This window comes from Balearica regulorum, chromosome 4 (assembly GCF_011004875.1).
Source record: "Balearica regulorum gibbericeps isolate bBalReg1 chromosome 4, bBalReg1.pri, whole genome shotgun sequence".
Lineage (NCBI taxonomy): Eukaryota > Metazoa > Chordata > Aves > Gruiformes > Gruidae > Balearica > Balearica regulorum.
This window is the reverse complement of record NC_046187.1, coordinates 56,402,227-56,417,620: the sequence shown is the minus strand read 5'-3', so window position 1 is coordinate 56,417,620 and position 15,394 is coordinate 56,402,227. Positions and strand designations below refer to the sequence as shown.

Here is a 15,394-nt window from a genome sequence, read left to right as displayed (position 1 = left end):
TAGCTGCCAGGATTTTTTATGAATAACTGATTTTGGTTAATTTTTTAATGACTGTAACTGATAACTAATTAAAGTATATGTAATAAAATAATTATTTTGCATCACGTGATTCCTTCTATCCATAGTTCTCAAATGACTTTATAAAGGACACAGCACTACTGTCATTTTAAAGTGGAGGGCAAATGACACGTGGAGAGCTCCCAACTGAGGCCTGCCATGACATCCCTCCCTTCAGATGACCAGGTCACCGTACGCACACCTCCAGGAGAAGGCAAAGGGAGCACTCTGTCACAATCTCTAATAGTTATGATCCAGCTCCTTGGAAGGAGGCATGAGAAGCTGGAGTCCTTGGACTTGCTCAGACTTAGTACAGCACTCATAAAAACCAGATCCCTCTCTTCCCCATCCCGTGCTTGGTCCATTAGCTTATTCTTAACCATATTTTTGATGCCTCTATCATACTAGCCTGTACATTAGCAATTATTTATAGATAAACACACTCGGTATAGTCATAAAATGATACCAAACAGAAATACGGCAAAAAGACTTATAAAAGAATGTTAAGAAAATAAGTGCATGGCACCAGCTGTCCTTTGGCTCAGGCAGACCTTGGGTCGCACCAGCCTGAAATCAAACCTGCCCAGCACATCCCCTAAGTGTGCTTACTAACCTTTCACAAAGTAATCTCTGTTGGGCCCGATCAAGGCATTGTATGGATATCCATAATACGCTAGTGTGTACGGATCACAAGAGTAAACATAATTAGGTTGCTGAGTTACTTCGGGCGTTGCTGCAGCCCCTCCTTTTGCTGCTTTCTGGTAGCGAGTGTATTGCTCCTTGTCTACCGGCTTGGCCAAGGTAACCTCCAGGCACGAGCCTTCCAGTTCGACACCATTAAGGTTGTTCATGGCATGAATGGCGTCTTCCCTGGTTGTAAAGTGCACAAAGGCGTAATCACGTATTTTTTTCACCCGCTCTACACAGCCAGGATTAAACTGCCCAAAGACCTTTTTAATGGTGTCCTCTGTGGTCTCAATCATTAAATTCCTCACATAGAGGATTTTAACAGTCTCCATGACATCTTCATCCACATCTATCTCTGGTTCCGCCCAGTCAACAGCAATCTGGTGTCCCCACAGCTGGATCCTTCCTGGCATGAGTTTTCCTCCTGGCCATTGCTGCTGCTCGATGGCTTTCATACTCCACGAAGGCGAAGCCTCTGTTCTTCATCTTGTCTGCGGCGCTGGCATACACGATGACATCCAGCACGCCTTCTGTCACCTTGGCAATCTCTTCCAGGATCTCCTCTCTCTTCTTCATCTTGGGAATGCCTCCGATGAAGAGCCGGCAGTTATCCACACTGCAGCACACACCCAGAAGCCTGCCAGGGCGGATTTCATAGTTGTTCAGCTCCCTGACAGCACGCTTTGCCTCGTGCTTCTGTGTGTACATCACAAAGGCGTAGCCGCGGTTCTTCCCATCAAAGTCCATCATCAGGCGCATTTCATAGATGCGGCCAACGGACTCAAACACGGGGACAAGCTCATCTTCGTAGACGTCGCGAGGGATTTTGCCCACAAAGACTTCACAGCCACGAGGAGGGTGCAGGCCCTCCCAGCCGGGAGGAGGACCGCCGTACTTGCGTTGCCCGTTCTCCTGGATCATACTATATCCAGTGCGCTCCATGAGGGCCAGCAGAGCTGCCTCGTTGGGTGCACCAGCAACACCTTCGGGGACTTTCGTGGTAGCCACGTTGGAGGAATCGTTGCTCATCCTTGCAGTAGAGTCCTCAGCAGTCATGGTGTCAAACTCATTCACAGCCTGATAAAACCTGGGCAAAGGAAGAAGGAGGACACTTGTTAGAAGCTGTTAGCTACCACCAGAATCCCACTCCTCTCTTTTGTCTTCTGCACATTCATTTTTCAAACTGGGACTAAGGCTGCAGAAAAGCAGATGAATGAGCCACACCAGCCTGAACATTGATACTGCAGGGGTAGCGCATCCTGGATGTAGGCACAGCCCCCCTTTGAAGGGAGCAGTTGAGGGTCACCTGACTGTACCACCCTGGCACCAAGAGCTGCTGTCACAGGAGGCTGAATTCGCATGAACAGATGCCACCAAGCACCTCCAAACCTCAAGACCCTAGGGAGGCTTGTATCCTCTTTGAAAGAGTAGGAAGGAGCTGCCATGAAACCACTGGTTCCTGCCTCCAGAGCCCTCTCCTCCCTCTCAGTCATTCCTCAGTTAATCCATCTACTCCTGAACAGCCCAAGTGCCAGGTGCCATACTCCACAGTGAAAGATGGCAAATGCACGAGAAGTACCAGGCACAGTTTCCATCTGATAACAACCCCTCGCTTCTCTATGCCTTCACAGTAACTGTCAAGTAGGAAATAATAAATATGCTTTAGCATAAGGGGGGGAACCAATTCTTGTTCTCTTGTGCAAAGGGCAATCTGGCAAGCTTCTGAGCTGCCTGCTGCTTGTGGTACAATGTCTGCTGTGTTTGTCTCTTCTGTTATTACAACAGGGATTGACAAAAGCTGAAGAGAATCACTCCCTTATGACCAGCACCTTACTTTACTTTAGAGCAAGCAGCCAGCACAGCGCTGTGCAAGCCAGCAAGAGTAAGGCAAATCTCAGAAACCTCCTTTGAACACAGGCAGAGAGCGGGAAATGCAGACATATGGGAGGAGATGACCATGCTAATGATGACAACTGCAAGACAGTGGGTTTCCTCTCTGAGCACAATTAAATAAGACACTTTGGGTCTCTCAGAGTAGTTAATTCATTGACTTTTAAAGCTGGAAAGGTCCATCAGACCATTTAATATGAGTGATTGTATATGACATGGACCATTACATTTTATTGTTATTTGCACATTGAGTCCTATAACATTTATCTGAGTAAATCATATCTTCCAGAAGGACTCAGCTTTTAAGGAATCAAAGAGCTGTAGACCCCACCACTTCCCTTTATGGCTTGTTTGCTAATCACTCCCTCAGACAAGCAAGCATGCTGTATTTCCCATGAGAATTTGTCTGGCTTTTGCTTCCAGCTATGATTACTTGTTAAACCTTTCTCTGACAGACTAAAGAGTCTTTCAAGATCTCTATCCCAGCTGTCTTTTGAGAAGATCCCACCTAATGAGTGCTACATCATTGGCACCTCCTCATTGTTTTTCACACCTCCATCAGCCTTTGCATCATCCACCGATTTATTTGCCATGATTAGAATTCATTTTTTGATGGAACTGTCAAAAACCACTGGCCCCTGTAGGAAACTTTGCAAACCACCGTAAGATATGCTCCCAATCTGGGTTTGGCAGGCTTATTTTCCAAAAAAAGGACAAAGCTTCAGCCAGATTTATTTATTCTATGTAGTTGTGTTATTCAGTGGGACACAGGTTTCTCTCTGTCCCACAAGGACTCTGATACATCGTTGGAATGGTTTGGCCATTTTCAGTGCATTGGTTACCATGCAGGCAAGGCTTTCACTAGTACAGTAAGCCCAAGTCCACAGAAATATGGGCACAAAATTTAGGCACCTAAGTCTGATTTCTATGGTCCACAAAACCTGTTTAAATTCTAGTAACCGTAACACCTTAGATATTTTTTTCAGTAAAGCTCCTGAGCTGCCCAGAATTGTGCTGGTCTGTATCCAGAAATGCCTCTGCACCAGCCAGGGCAAACACGTCTGTGCGTGGGTCAGCTCCTAAATGCGTTTGGGCTTGGGAAACCAGACCTCTGAGCCTCGGTCTGTGGTGGGGCCTGATCCTGCAGGTGTGTTTGGGCCATGGGTGTTACATGCTGACACTTCTGAGCCATTTTAATTTATAAATATGGAGAGCAGAGGGGGAGGGAGAGAAGATGGAGGACAGTAATAGTGATGCTGGTGCCCAGGCAACACTTTAGAAAACAATTTCTTTGAAACCAGGTCTTTCATGGAAGTGCATCAGTTTTGGTAGCTTCTTGTTTTAAAATGTTGTTGATTCTCAGGTTCACATGTTTTAATGTGTCACAGTCAGACATTTTCATTTTAGTCTTGAGAATTATTTGACATAAATAAAAAAAAATTAAGGCAGGAAAAAACATTGTCATTTTTCACTTGAGGATTTGTTCCTAAAAATGTGACTTCACCTTTCGCTGAATGAAAGCAAAGTTTGTTAAACAAATACTTTACTGAGGAATAATCATTACCCTTACATGGGCCACCTGTTGGCAAGTGAATTATAGCCCCAGGTTTGGGTAAGTTTAGAAATGAGTCATTACCATCAGTTTTAGGTTAACTTACAAAACAAAAGTCTCTGTATTGTGTTATCTGCAGGGCTCAGTCAGTGGGGCTATAGTCTGGAAAGCTACAGATGGGCACTGGGACTGTGGAGAGAGGAGAGATGGAGAAAAGCCTCCCGTGCCCACCAGAAACCAGCTGGTCATTTGGTGGCCATCGTGGAACTGGCATGTTCTCCAGCACTTTGCATTGCACCAGCAGGACGATTTCTAGTAAGAGGAAGTTGTACTTGAAGCTGCTGCTAAGTGCTGATGACCACCTTTGCTGCAAACACTACCATACACCGTTTGTGACGGTGACTAATTAAAAATTCTTTCTGAACTTAAAATGCATTTATCCCTATGTAATTTATTGGGAATCAAGATTCATGATGAAATGTGTTTAATCTTTTTCTGTGCAGCTCCATAGAGCTGGGTTTCATAAGTATATACCACCTAAGAGAATTATAGAGCCCATGTAGTCCCACTTGATGTAGCTAAATACACAGTTAACAACATTCCTTGCCACATGACACAATCAACACCTTCACAAAGTTCAGATATCATCTACCTTGGTGAGACAAAACGCAGGCGTGTCTGGTCTGAGAGCTCTCTCCTCCTGTTGTTACTGCCTTACAAAATGGGCTGCCAACACAACCTAACCTTTTCATGTCAAAAAGCAATCATCTCAAGAAAATTGTTTTAAAAAATACCTGCTTCCAAAGTGTTCAACCCTACTTGTGCATTTTTTTAGTCCACAGTAAACCAGTCCTGAAAACTTGCTACCATGTGTTCTAGGTGTACACAAGGCATGAGCTAATACTGTGGGGTTAGTGGCCTTAATAAAGCCAGACGGATTTCAGTACATCCACCAACTGTGATTAATGCTAGAAGAGGCAAAAATTTAAGCTACATTAAAATGTGGTGTCTTGTGAAATATAAGCTCTTGATTTCTAGGCTCTGAGGAGGAAGGTACACCTGATCTTGTTGACAAAGATTCATAAAAGAGAGACAGACAAAAATATTAATTGCTAATGAGAAAGGTTGTGCTCTGGAGACAACTAAGTTTTAAATGACTAATTACCAGGACTGAAACAAGACTGGCTTCTTTTCTTCTCAGGAAAAGGTAAAGCCTGCTTAATTGTTCAATGCCACATTAGAGGGACGCTAACGTCTGCCAGCCTGCCAGAAGCCAGGCTTGCGAGCCCTTTGGTTCAGCGTCTCTGCTCCAAGAACTCTCCCTCAAGCAGGTGAACTCTCAGACCTACACGTTTCACTGAAACCATTCAAATTTCACTTCCCCTTGCTTACGAAACTCCTTCCCTGCTGCCAGTTGGGCGGGTGTAAATAGTTGTTGCCCTAAACATTAATTACCTTCTTTTTAACCTATCTTTTTTTAACATCACAGGTCAGGATATTAAATGGGAAACTTACTGTGTTGGCAGTGACTGACCCAAAGCGTACTGTGAGCAGGCTGATTAACCGAGGCAGATCTTTTATTAAATAGAAATACCGCGCCTTGATTAACAACAATGCAGGGCCAAACGCCGATGTCCCTTGTGCCAGGGCAGAGGCAGCTCGGTGCCCCAGCGAGAAAGTGATGCCCACAGTCCACATAACACCTTATCCCTGGGCTTGCCCAGCACTGGGCAGTGCTTTGTGAAGTTACACAGCCACCTGCTCCTCTGTTGATCCCGGTGTGGTAAAACAGGCTTTTACAAACACAGGGACACAGCTGGTGTCCTTGTGGCAGCAACCGCGCGTCCACTCCACTCATGTGCTCCTATAAAATGGGGTTGTTTGTTTGCTCTTAATTCATCCCTCCAGTTTTGTGTCACATAGATTTAGTGGCATCATGTGTCCTTCTGCGGGCGACACAGCCGCCGGCAGTCACAGAGCACGGGGACGGGTGCCAGCACCACGGTGGGCAGGAGGAGAGCCCAGGGAGACCTGCTGGCTCTGGGATAACCGGAGGGAGGGAGGAGGGGATGGGGACACCTGTGCCCCTCCTGCAGACCCTGGACCGTACAAACTCCTGCTGAGCTGAGACAGCGTGCCCTCACGGCCACCGCACAGCCACCTGCTTGCTTCAAGAAACCACCGCAGTTTTGTATTTTAAACCACAGCTGCTGCAGAGGGAAGGTCGGTCACTGAAATTTTAACTAAATACACCCTGTTGACAGAGGGAAATAAGAGCTACTGATTTAAATGTGACCTTCCCAGTTTTTCAGTTGAAATAATAAGGGCAAATGATCCTGCTGATGATGTTGAACAGCAGCTTTGGAAGCATGGCTGCTGTTAAAGCTCTTTATTTTTAAAAGCTGACTCTTTTTTCATGGCAACTTTAGATACATAAAATGTATATAACAACAACAACAACAGCTTACTAAGAACAACTGTATAACTTTATCACAAACATCAGATATCCACAGAAATGCTCTTGCTGAAAACCCAGTTTGCCTGTTTACAGATTTATCGGCTGAACAGAAAAACGCAGGGGCCACGTCAATGCTTAAGCATTGCTTCAAGTGTAATGTGCAAGTCACCTCCCCTTTTAAAGGTAACTACAATATCATTATACATCAGTTTTCTTTTTCTTGGCAAGACTGTCACTCCTTTCCCATGATTTATTTGCATAAATGAGCTGAACAAAGCCGGTGTCCTTGGGGCTGTTACTGAAGCTGAGCCACGGTGTGCCCGACTGCAGGACCTGGGGCCAGCCTAGCAGTCCTGCAGCTGCAGCCACGGCAGGGAGCTGGTGTGCAAGGTGCTCCTTCCCAAACTAACAGCAAAGTAGAGAGGCCCACCTCTTTGACAAATGTGCCTAATGTAGCCACCGGCCCCGCAGGTGCTCGCTGCCCTCCCATGTGCTTCCTGGCAGAAGGCTTCTCCTGCTGTTTACAATCAGCTTAGGAGACATCCCGCTGGAAGCAGCGTCCTTGGCTCCTCTCCATGCACAATGCAGACAGAGGCCAGGCAGGCCGCAGGTGTGGTGGAAAAAAGGTCTGATCTTTGGTGAAAAATCCATGCAAAGACTTTGCCTGACTCCAAATTAATTTGTATTTCAAGTGTCAAAGGCTAGTCCTCAGTGTGGTTTTTCAACAGGAGCTGGACCACAGCTTGGTTCCCTATCTAATGTTGCGAACAAAATGCAAATGTCTTAAGTTGAATCTTGTGGTGGGTCAGTGCAAGAGGCATTGCAGCATTTCAGCATGGCTTTTTGGCTAGGGACCTTCTCTGAAAGTCTTTCATACAGGAAAGGGAAAGTTACTAGGGATGGATGATGTCTTCAGACTTTTAACCTAAAAAGCAATACTTGAGGCCAACAGGCCATGACAGTGTCTGGAATGTGTCAGACACATTGCTTTAACTGCAGCTGAACTGGCTGAAGAAGTTGGCCCAGGCTAGCTTAAACACTTTGAAAGGTGGAATTTTCTTAATCTGGATCATTTTGGCAAAACTCTGTGGAGAAAGTGGTGAACTGCGTCAACAGACCTGAAGGGGCAGGAACATCAACTGGCAAGAAACTTTATGAGTAGTTTGTGATGAGCAGCTTGGAAGAGTAATCTCATAGATCAGCACTAGTTACTGACAATGACATGTCTGTCTGCTGTCCAAGTTATCCTGCTGCCAGCACCGCTAAAGCACTGCATATTCTGATCGTCATGCATGTGCCCGAAATAAGGCAATTAAACTTGTCCATCTCCAGCTCGGGTCACCTGGGAGAAACCTTTTGGCTCAGGTGCTCATGGGACCCAAGGAGGTGCACATGCAGCAGCATTTGCTGCACCACATCATTTCCCACGTGTGTTCAGGCATGAACAGGTACAGCAGTGGCTCTCTGCCCACTGAGAGTACTAATCTTAAATGTAGAGAGAAACAGTGTAACGTACCTAAGGGACATCATAAGACTGGCCTACTAAAGTTAATGTTCTGGGCCTGAAAAACAGTTTTCAGGGTGGAGCCACTGCGGAGAGGGGGTCTGTGCATGATTCTTAGTTGCTTAAATTCATCCTAAGTGACTTAAGCAGGGTAAAAATGGTAAGTAAGTTCCATTTAAAACACACCAAAAACTTTTTGCTTTGTCTTCAAAGAAGGAACATAAAGAAACAGAAAATTAAGGGTGATATTTCCAGCAGTACTCAGCATCTAGCACTCCTCCTCCTGACATCAACTATAACACTGTAATCACTTCTGTAGGGATATATTTAAGACAGTGATGAGCACTACTGAAAATCCTCCCTTAAAAGTCTTACAGGGACTGGTTATGTCCTCCAGGCACCAATGAAAAGCAATGTATTTGGCTTAAAAAACTGTAACAAAATTACTGTAAATCTGTTCTTCTACTTCTTTCTCCTCTTTAGGAGGAAAACACCTGAAATTACTCTGTAAATTAATATCCTGGAATTTACGAGGTTAAAACTTGAATGCTAATCAGATAATTGAATACTGAATTTGTATAGTCAACAATTAGCTACAACTTCAGACTAGGATTTGAAGATTAAAATTCTTATTTTCATCACTAACATTAAGAACAATGACAATCACAGATCTAATTCTCTTAGCCATATTATACCTGTTCCCTTAGCCATAGCAATCTTACCTCACAGCAATTTTATATACAGTTTTCAAAATGGAGCTGAAATTATGATTCCCCTACAAAATAATGTCTCCTTGTATTGTGCATACTTCCTGCCTATTATGTTATCAACCCTCTCTGCACCCTTCTAAGGCATATTTAATTTGAGGTGTGATCCTGCACAGGCTGTCAAAGGTTCTGCTTGTGTTATCCACAAGCACTATCGGTGCCCAGCATTCCCAGGATGGTGGTCCCTCAATGACCTGACCTCCTGGCCTAGAAACTGCAAAAATAGTATTCAATGAGAAATCAATGATGATATGTCAAATAATAAAGTGAGAAAACTTGCCTGATCCTGGCACTTCTTGCCATTGCTTTTTGACAATCACAAGTGAACATTCTGTTCATGCATATATGGTTTTCCCACGGCAAGAATGAAGTGATGCTGATGAAAAAGTTATTGATGTGCAAAAGCACCACCAACACCTAGAGCATCCTATCAACACGGTTGTTATTTTCCCTGCTTTGGCAATGGGAATTCTGTCAATGCAGTGTGTGTTTGTTGAGTGTTTTTACTCTACTGCAGTGCCAAACCAGTGTTTAAACCACTTCTGAAGGAAGTTTGGTTAAGCAAAACCCCGTCTCCTCCCTTATCTTATAATGTACTTTTTGCTGCAAGTCATTCAGATTTTGTCCCAACAAGTTGTGAAACCTGTGTGTTGTACTGTTTGCCCCAGCTCCATCTTTCCCCAATCCAGCTCAAAATAATTCTATAACTCTCAGCTATTTTGATAGGACCGGTCGCTGGCTGAGGCTGAAGTTATTATCCTGCAAGATATTGAAGCCACATGTTGAGGAAAGCTGAGAAAATGAGAGATGGGTTGTGTGATCATTCTTATCAGCTTTCCAAAACAGGAAACAACACAACCCTTCCCTTGTCCCCAAATTCCCATATTTCAGTCTAGTCAACAAAGCCTATTATTACCATGGTCAGTGAGGAAAATGTGTGATATATAACTAAAGCGCAGTGTGAATAACAAGTCTTTCGTATTCTAGATGAGCGGTACTTGATGGGAAACTTTTTGAGGCGTTTGTTTACCACAAATGCAATTAAACAGTGTTCTCTGCAGAGATGCTGGTACAGATAAGTGTGTCCTCCTCATTAACCATCTGCTTTAAAAAGCATTCTTTCTAGGAAAGGAAGAAGTGTTTCATTCAGTGTGGACTAGGAGCTTGCAAGCTTTTGCCATAAGACAGGAAAAACGATCTTCTGCAACTGCAAAACAAAACCACAACTAGACTCTTCTGTTAATTATTACACAGGAAAGAGAAGACATTCACCTACTTCACTTCTTGCCTCTTTGAAGAAAAATCTTATATATGAACACAGTGATTTAATTCGATCATTGAAAATGTCTGTGAAAGACTTTGCTGAACTCTATGGAGTAGGGATATGTGTGCACGTGCTTGTGATTTTTCATCGTTATTATAATGCTGTCTGTCTACATAAACATTACAGTAACATGTTCCACTCTGCAGTGCAACCAACAATATCTAAAAAAGTTTATAAACTACAATTCCCTTTTCAGCTTTTCTGATCAGACTTTTTCAGCTAACTCTTCTGGAGATCCCAGAGCAAAACATAACACATCCTGCCTGTTCATACAAAGTCTACTTGCTTAATCAATTTTTATAACAATAAAAATAGCTTCAGACTTTTCTGTTCACCCTAATATTATGCACTATTTTTATTGCAACATTCTCAGTTTTGTGTTCACCACATGAACACCACAACAACGGGGGTCCCACCCTGCAACCCTGCTTTCGGTACGAGGCGGAGATTTCAGGGAAAGCTGAAAGTGGCCCAGCGTGTTCCCTCCCCCAGGTCACAGAAATGAAAATCAGCATAAAGCAAACCGCAGTTGGGATGTGAATGTTCGCTGCTGAAAGTACATTAGACTCAAAGCATTTGGCTTAGTCAGTGGCAGGGTGGTTGTGGTTTTTTTTTTCCTTTGTGCACTGACATTTGACCCCTTTTATAATATGCACCTTGCACCACTGAAACCCAGTTAGTTATTTATTAAACTCAGGTACCAATAGCTGACTTGTACATATCACGCTTTTAACTGCCTGGCGTTGCCCGTGCGCGGAGGAGAGGGGGATGAAAGGCAATCATCTTTGCTGTGAAATTCTGTCATATCGGCAGAAAGGAGCTGCAAAGTGCAGCAATTTGTACCTGACCTCTGATCTAAGAAGTTTGTACAAACCTTTGAACCTTGGATTGAAATTGAGAAACAAGATTTACAAGTACAAGGAAGAGATTTCCAGCACTCGTTACCTGTGCCTGGGGTTAATATTATAAATTAAAAAAAAAATGTTTAACCAAGGCAAGAACTCAGGAGGCACCATTCCTGTGCTGGGTGAATTCTAGACAATTTAACTCTGCTGAAACTACAGCTCGATTGGAAATACCTAGGGTTTGGAAATGAAATTTCTGTGCACTTCAGAAAAGGAGTGGGATTTGAGACAGATGTAATTTGAAATCCACCTTTTGCTGACCTTAACCGGGATTTAGTTTTTTCAAAAATTAAAAGCTGAAGAAAGAAGACAAGCAACATTTGATTCAATATCATTTCTTCAGCAAAGAATGGAGATGAAGAATCAAATAGAAATGATTACAAAGAGTAGCAAAATGGCTCCTCCTTTGTTAACTTTATTTATTTTTATCCAACACATTATCTAATCTTGGTTATACAGTGCAGATCTATATGAGAAATCCATGGAAAAATAATCAAACCAACAATATTACAACAAGCTTTTGATAGACAGTCATGTGGCCTTGTCTTGACAAGCCAAAAGGACATGTTCTGCAGTTCTGTTAGATTAACTGTGTTAATTCAATTAAAAAGCTCTCGATTCTTTCAGACACTGGCAAGGTCTTTGGTGCAACATCATCAGACATCACCAGCATGTGCCACCATGGACTGTGTTGGGTGTGAAGGCCTCCAGAAATCAGCTGTGATAACATGATCAAAAAAGACGCCCTTTCTGCCACCCAGCCTCTCAGGCCACGGAGCATTGCAAGGGATAGCAGTAACGTTTTGCCATGACATCCCTCACACTCTCCAAGCGCTGGCTGTCATCCATGGTGAGCTTCGGTGTGCAAAGGGTGAAGGAGAACTTTACACGTGCATTTTGAAGCACGGCTTCAATCCCACCTAGCTCAGGACAGGACACCATTATACACAACTGCTGCATCTGGTACACATGTCAATGGACAATATGGTTATTGGTTTTAATCAAACCTTACTTACAACAACTACATTTCCTTTTTTTTTTTTTTTACAGTTTTAGATTCAACTGATTTTTTTCCAGATTTAAGTTCAAACTTCACTATTGTTATCAGCACTGACTCCAATAAAGCAATATATGAATAAATAAATAAATAAGGGTGAACAGATTAACATCACGTGTCCTATGTCATATACAAGTCTTAAATGTCTCACATGCTGCTTAAGTAGAATATGAATAGAATAATATCAGAACTTGATTTTCTTAAAATGTTGTTAAATTTTCAGTATGCAGAATGAGTTACATAAGATTCATTTGTATTAATAATACTTGCATATGTACGCTGCTTGCTCAACCTTCCTAGCCACCTTCAATCTACAAGCCCCAAATTCTGTACCTAAAGCTAATAAACCACTTTTAATACTTGATTCTTATGTCAATCTCTTGAAAAAGCAGAACACAATGCCAGGCAGCACAAACAGACAACAGCAGAGATAGACAGACAAATTGAAAACACAATGTCAGGCAGTTGTAAATGGCTACCTTTCACTTCATTAATTTAAGACAGTAGAAAAAATATCTCTGAGACACAGTTTTGTTTGTTTTCCTCTGTCTAAAATACCAGTGGTATAGTGCTCACTGTTCTGACATTCGCTTTGCTATTTGCTACGCCAATTCTTTTAGGTATTCACACATCGAGCTCGTAGTTCAAGCTTAGAAGTAGTCGCTTCCTTCTCAAACAACTCTATAGGACCCTCTAAAGGAAGGCAAACCCCAAACCCGATACCTTGACAATGACATACTTTCAGTCTCAACTCCCTGATAAATGAAAACCAGATAAAAAGCCCTACAGAGCAAACAAGATTTCCCTTACCTCTCCCGTCCTGCGATCGAAGTGCAACAGGTTAAAGAGGACTCGCGCCTTTGCCCGAGCAACCTTTCTTCCTAATGGCAAGAGCCGTGTAACCTGGTTATACAGTTTATGCATCTCTTTATTGGCCAGCGAGCGTTAGCCATTTAAATTCCTTGGGAGTCATTTGTTAAGGGCTCTTAGGCTGAGGCTAAGTGGGTGGGACGGGAGGGAGAGGGGATGTTAGCGCTGCCAGACGCAGAGAGCTCTCCAAAGCGGTTTGAAGATTAATAGAAAACCATCTACAAGGAAGGGATCTTTGGAGGGAGGGCTGGGTCCAACCTTCAGGGAAGCACAGGAAAGAGAAACCATGACATTTTCGCAGGGAGGAGGAATTTGAAGAGAAAGATTTCATTCAAAATTCAAAACTTGGAAAAAAAAAGGGAGTGAAACATGTACAAACAACTCCTTCCTAGCACAAGGCGTTGTGCAAATAGCTTGAGTTACTCAAAACAGATAAGATAAGGGCATATTTTGCTTGACGGCATGAGGGGTTTTTTTCAGTGAAATCTTTTTTTTTTCTTTATATGTGTCTGGAAAAATTATTTCAGGCTGTGCCAAATCGATTTACCTTTGGTTGCAAGAAAAAAAAAATGGTCTGCAGCTCATGGAGCAAGAGGTGGGTTTACTGATCTCGGCAGCAGTGGGACGTTAGGAATAACTCAGCCTATGCCGCGTACCCAGCGTGCACTGTTTCAGTGACAAACACGGAAACTCAAATGTGTTTGCTTGAAATTAAAAAAAAGAGCCCGGTGCAGAAGTAAAGGCACAGGGGTGGTAAAACATGAATCATGACAGCAGAAATGGTCTGTACATAACAACGGAGCATTAGGCCCCGGGAGCACTTAGGCAAAGCAAACAACACACCTTCTTGAGCAGCCAAGAGGAGGCACCACACTGAAACACTCTTTGGATGATGGATTTGCCCGGTCGGCAGCAGTGTGCACAACCAGCCAGCGGGAGAAGAGGGAGCAGGGCATGCCTTGGGAGATGACTAATTTCTGGGAAAGGACAATACCTGGAGAAGGTAAAAAGCAAACAGCATATTACAGAAGCAAAACAACTACAGCTTTCGGTCCCTTTGCCAGTTTTTTTACTGGCATAGCCATTCCTTTCTTCTTTCTCTTTTCTTCCAAAAAGTAAAACATGGTCCAAATCTCCAGCCAAGCAGTACGCAGGCAGCAACCTCAGGGCATCCTACCGTGGAAGGAGAAGTGTCTTAACCTCTCAATGACAGACTGTGCACAGGGGTGGATTCTGCAGAGGAAGTACTGTCAGTTTGTATCAGATGGTCCTACATAATAATTTGCTCTTGCCCTCTGAGTGGTTTAATCTGGGCATATAAAACTTAGAGACATCCCTGTACTGCAGAGTCAGAGGGTGGTCAATAGGGAAGAGGGCTAGGGGAGTCAATGGATGTAGAGATAAGAGTTCTAAAATTAGAAGGCTCCGAGTTAGAAATGTGAAGGATGGCAAAGACGGGCAAAAGGAGCATCTCTGGCAGTGTCTGAGAGCCAACAGGAAGGATAGCTGTTCTACTTATACTGCAAACCCAAAGGGTGATTGCAATTGTTCTGGTTTTTTATACTTGTTTATCCACAGTACTGTGGCCGTTGTGTTAGGCACCGTACAAACACACCTGCAGCCCGGATCCTGGTCCCCAAATGCCTGCAGCCCAAGTCTACTGTACAAGTCTTTCATCTTCAGAATTCCTCTCTGCAAATGTCAACTCGTTAGCTATGAGAGCTGCAGAGAAGCAGGTACTGCTTGCTGGCAGGGAAGCTGCAGCATGGAAATTAAGTGGTTTGCCCAAGACGATGGAAGGAATCAGTCTGAAATTCGGCGATAAAATCTAGGAGATTCTGCTAAAATCAGATCCATGCCTCAATCCCACTGATCTATACAGGGAAATGAGTATAAAATATTTAGCTGGTATAAGTGCGCAAAACTCCCCTCCAGCAGATTAATTCACCTTTTAAGTCAGTATCCTTCTCTTTACTTTGCATTATTCTGTTGGAAAACAAACTAAACTTGTAGCCATAAGCATTGTAAAGCAAATCCTATCAGCTACAATCATGCATGTACTTGAATGCAGAGGGAAGACTGTTCTGGTCTAAGTGGAATGAAAAAGCCCCAATGCTAGTGAGCCAATGGGCTCATTTTTAGAAGGCTCTTCAATATACCATGTCAATTAGGCTCATGTCAGGAGGCAGCTCAAACCATTGACTTGCATTTTATACTTTCACTTTCAGCTCCAGCTTGTTGTTAGTTTCCAAGTTATGCCCCCATTATTGTTTCAAGCAACGAACATCAGCCAACCAAGCTGCTGCAGGGTATTCTGAGGTGT

The 15,394-nt window shown here is 43.4% G+C and overlaps 1 protein-coding gene across 1 annotated transcript in view; it reads right to left on the bottom strand.

Moving 5' to 3' along the window:
- Positions 1-15,394, bottom strand: part of RBM47 (RNA binding motif protein 47) — an 80,190-nt gene that overhangs the window by 8,062 nt on the left and 56,734 nt on the right. Inside the window, 2 exon segments of the mRNA XM_075752272.1 lie at positions 671-1,163; positions 1,165-1,831. Of these exon segments, the coding sequence (XP_075608387.1) occupies positions 671-1,163; positions 1,165-1,831 (1,160 nt within the window).